Genomic DNA, 2902 nt, shown 5'->3' on the forward strand with positions numbered 1-2902 from the left:
AAAGAAAAGATGAAGTGATGTGGAGTGTAGCAAGAAATGGTAGGTATGCTACAAAGAAAGGATACCACAGGTTTAAAGAACTAAGGAGGTGCAGAAATGGAAGAGCTGGTACTTCAGATATGGTTTCTAAGCAAATATGGAACCAAATCTGGAAGGTAAAAGTTACTCCTAAAATTTCTCATTTTCTATGGCGCTGCTTTGTTAAGGCTGTCCCAGTTAGAGAACGGTTATTTACAAGGAAATGTTGTGGTTCTGTGCTTTGTCAAATTTGTGACTAGGAGACCGAATCGATTGAGCATGCCATTTTTCTTTGCCCGTGGGCTAGAAGTGTCTGGTTTGGATGTAGACTCAACCTTCATTTTGATTCTGGAAATTTGAGAAGTCTGGCTGAGTGGTGGAAGAATGTCCTGGTTGATGACCAAGTGCTTGATGAGAAGTAGAGTTCCTATTTTGTGTGGGTTATGTGGTTGATTTGGAAAGAAAGGAATAGAGCAGTCTATGGAGGAAAGGTGCCTGACCCATATGTGATAATTGAGATAGCTGGAAAGATGGTGGATGAGTTCTGGAGGGTAAGGGAATTGGAGGCAGAGAAGGAAGGGGAAGGTGTAAAAGAAAGACAAAACGTGGGGTGGATGGCACCTGAACTAGGCTGTGTTAAAGTTAACTATGATGGTTCTTTTAAGGATGGTATCGCTGCTATTGGGATGATTTGTAGAGACAGTGAAGGAAACTTTTTGTGGGGTTTTGGGGAAAAGGTGCAAGCTGATGTTGCGGTTATTGCAGAGATTTTGGCACTGAGGAAAGCCTTAATACTGATCTCTGATATGAGCTATAATAAAGTGGTAATTGAAACTGATTGTGCAAAGGTTTTCTGGTGTTGCTTGAAGGTTTCAGCTGATGGAATTGATTGGAGAGGACGCTGGGAAATTCAGGAGGTTATTGAAGTCTTGAAGAATCTGAGGTATGTTTCTGTTACTCTGATTTCTAGGAAGAGTAATTTGGCAGCAGACTTTATTGCTGTGAGTTGTGGTAGGAGTGTGAGCCCAATTGGGTGGGTGAATTCACCATCACCTCCTCTAGCTAGCATTTAGCCAACGATTTGTTACTTTGGAGGAAGTTCAAGACTGCTGAATTTTCTGAAAACCAGCGTAAGGATTTGGCTCGGTTGGCGTCTTCTGGGGACTCTAGGTTCAATAGGTGTGGTATTGGTTGACTTTCTTTTTTTCTTGCCTTCTCTTTGTCTGCTTTTTCTGTCTTTTATTTTGATAGGTTGTACTTTAGGTCTTTGTGTTTTGTTTTGTCTAGTCGGCCAGTTGGCTATTGGTGTTTGTAATTGCTTTTTTTGGTGGTTAATAAAATTGACTTTGTTTTGGCCAAAAAATAAAAAATAAAAGTAGGTACTCACACAGGAGAGAATAAAGCAGTCATAGAAGAGAGAATTATATGGTCAACCAAAGATTAAGAAATTTATTAACGAGACTTCACTGAATTGTCACCAAAAAGTTAGGATTAAAGATGAAAGTGACCTGTCGAAGGCTCGAAGCAAACATAGGGAGACTGAGACTGGGAATTCATATAATTAAGCGATACGGACCCACATATACCGAAGAAGAAAGGAATTAAAACCATAAGAAGTAAAACGCACTGCAAATTAACAAACTCCCTCACAACACATTTAAATTTAAAATAATTGATCAACCATAAAAAGCTGAGCAATTTCTCAACAGCTTGATCGTTTGTAAATACCGCATCTTTCTTTCTTATCGCCTACACTTGGTTGTGGAAGGCAGCTTGTACCTGTGTATCTGGTATTTGGAGGACAAGGCACAACATGCTTATTCTTGTTCCCAGTATTTCCAGTCTTAGACTTTGAATTATCATAAAGCATTCTGGCTACATGAGAATTCATCAACGACTCATCGACGTTGTCAATTTCATCGTCGACGAGGCAGTCAGTTGAGCTGCCGCGGCAGGGGGCGATGATGAAGCTGTTGTTGACGTTCTCTGAAGTCGCCTTGCTCAGATTTGTAAGGACCAGTAGAGCCATCCACGTGAGGAAGATTAGTGAGAGTACCTTCTTCATTTGGCTTCTCAAGAGTGCTACCTGAACAACGTCTTGTTTATTAAAAAACCTTCGGTTTTTTATGAATGCAGCCGAGATTTTTTTTTCCTGCGAAGTAAATAGGGGCAGATGAGTGGACATATGATCTGAGACGCAGGCTCCATGAATTTAGTTTGGCAAATTCTAATGTGTCTTCAAATACAGATAATATATATGTATAAAATGAAAATGACGTAATTTCTAGCATCCAAGGGTACGGTGACATCAATAAATAAATACTCGTATCTCATTTCTTTTAAATGCGTTGCTTTATTCCCTAACAACATGGACCAGTTCAATCACATGCATGGCAGGTCATCTTTTTCTTTAGAGTAAAATATTTTGACTATCCTTTTAATTTGTATCAATTACATAGATCTCCCCTCTATTTTAAAAATATACAGTTTAGTCCAATCAGATAACATTGTTAGGAGTATTCTAAAAAGATTATTTTTAACTAAAATTTATATTAAAATAAAATTTATTTACTGTTTTACTCCTCATTCTAATAAATTCTTAAATTATATGTTTACAATCATATCAATTTCATTTAGTTAAGGTAAACATAAAAGATTTGATTAAAAATTTAACTAATTTTTTTAATAAATTTATATATACTTAACTAAATAAGTTTATAAATTTTTGCAATAAAGATTTGTTTAAAAGTTTTGAATTATAAATTCAAATAATTTATAAAATCTTTTAAACCTATATCATTTAAATTTTACGATAAACAAAAGCTATATATTTAAAATATGTTTTTACAATTTAAAAGAAAAATAAATTTTAATAAATATGATA

The 2902-nt window shown here is 35.9% G+C and overlaps 1 protein-coding gene across 1 annotated transcript; it reads left to right on the forward strand.

Annotated features, from left to right (window-relative positions):
- The first annotated feature begins 461 nt into the window (after window positions 1-461).
- LOC114751105 (uncharacterized) lies at window positions 462-1091 on the forward strand. The gene has a single exon (XM_028939776.1). The coding sequence runs from the start codon at window positions 462-464 to the stop codon at window positions 1089-1091; it is 630 nt and encodes a 209-aa protein (XP_028795609.1).
- Window positions 1092-2902: the final 1811 nt, after the last annotated feature.

Source organism: Neltuma alba, unplaced genomic scaffold (genome assembly GCF_004799145.2).
Source record: "Neltuma alba isolate B1F8T4 unplaced genomic scaffold, ASM479914v2 tig00006747_pilon, whole genome shotgun sequence".
Classification (NCBI taxonomy): domain Eukaryota; kingdom Viridiplantae; phylum Streptophyta; class Magnoliopsida; order Fabales; family Fabaceae; genus Neltuma; species Neltuma alba.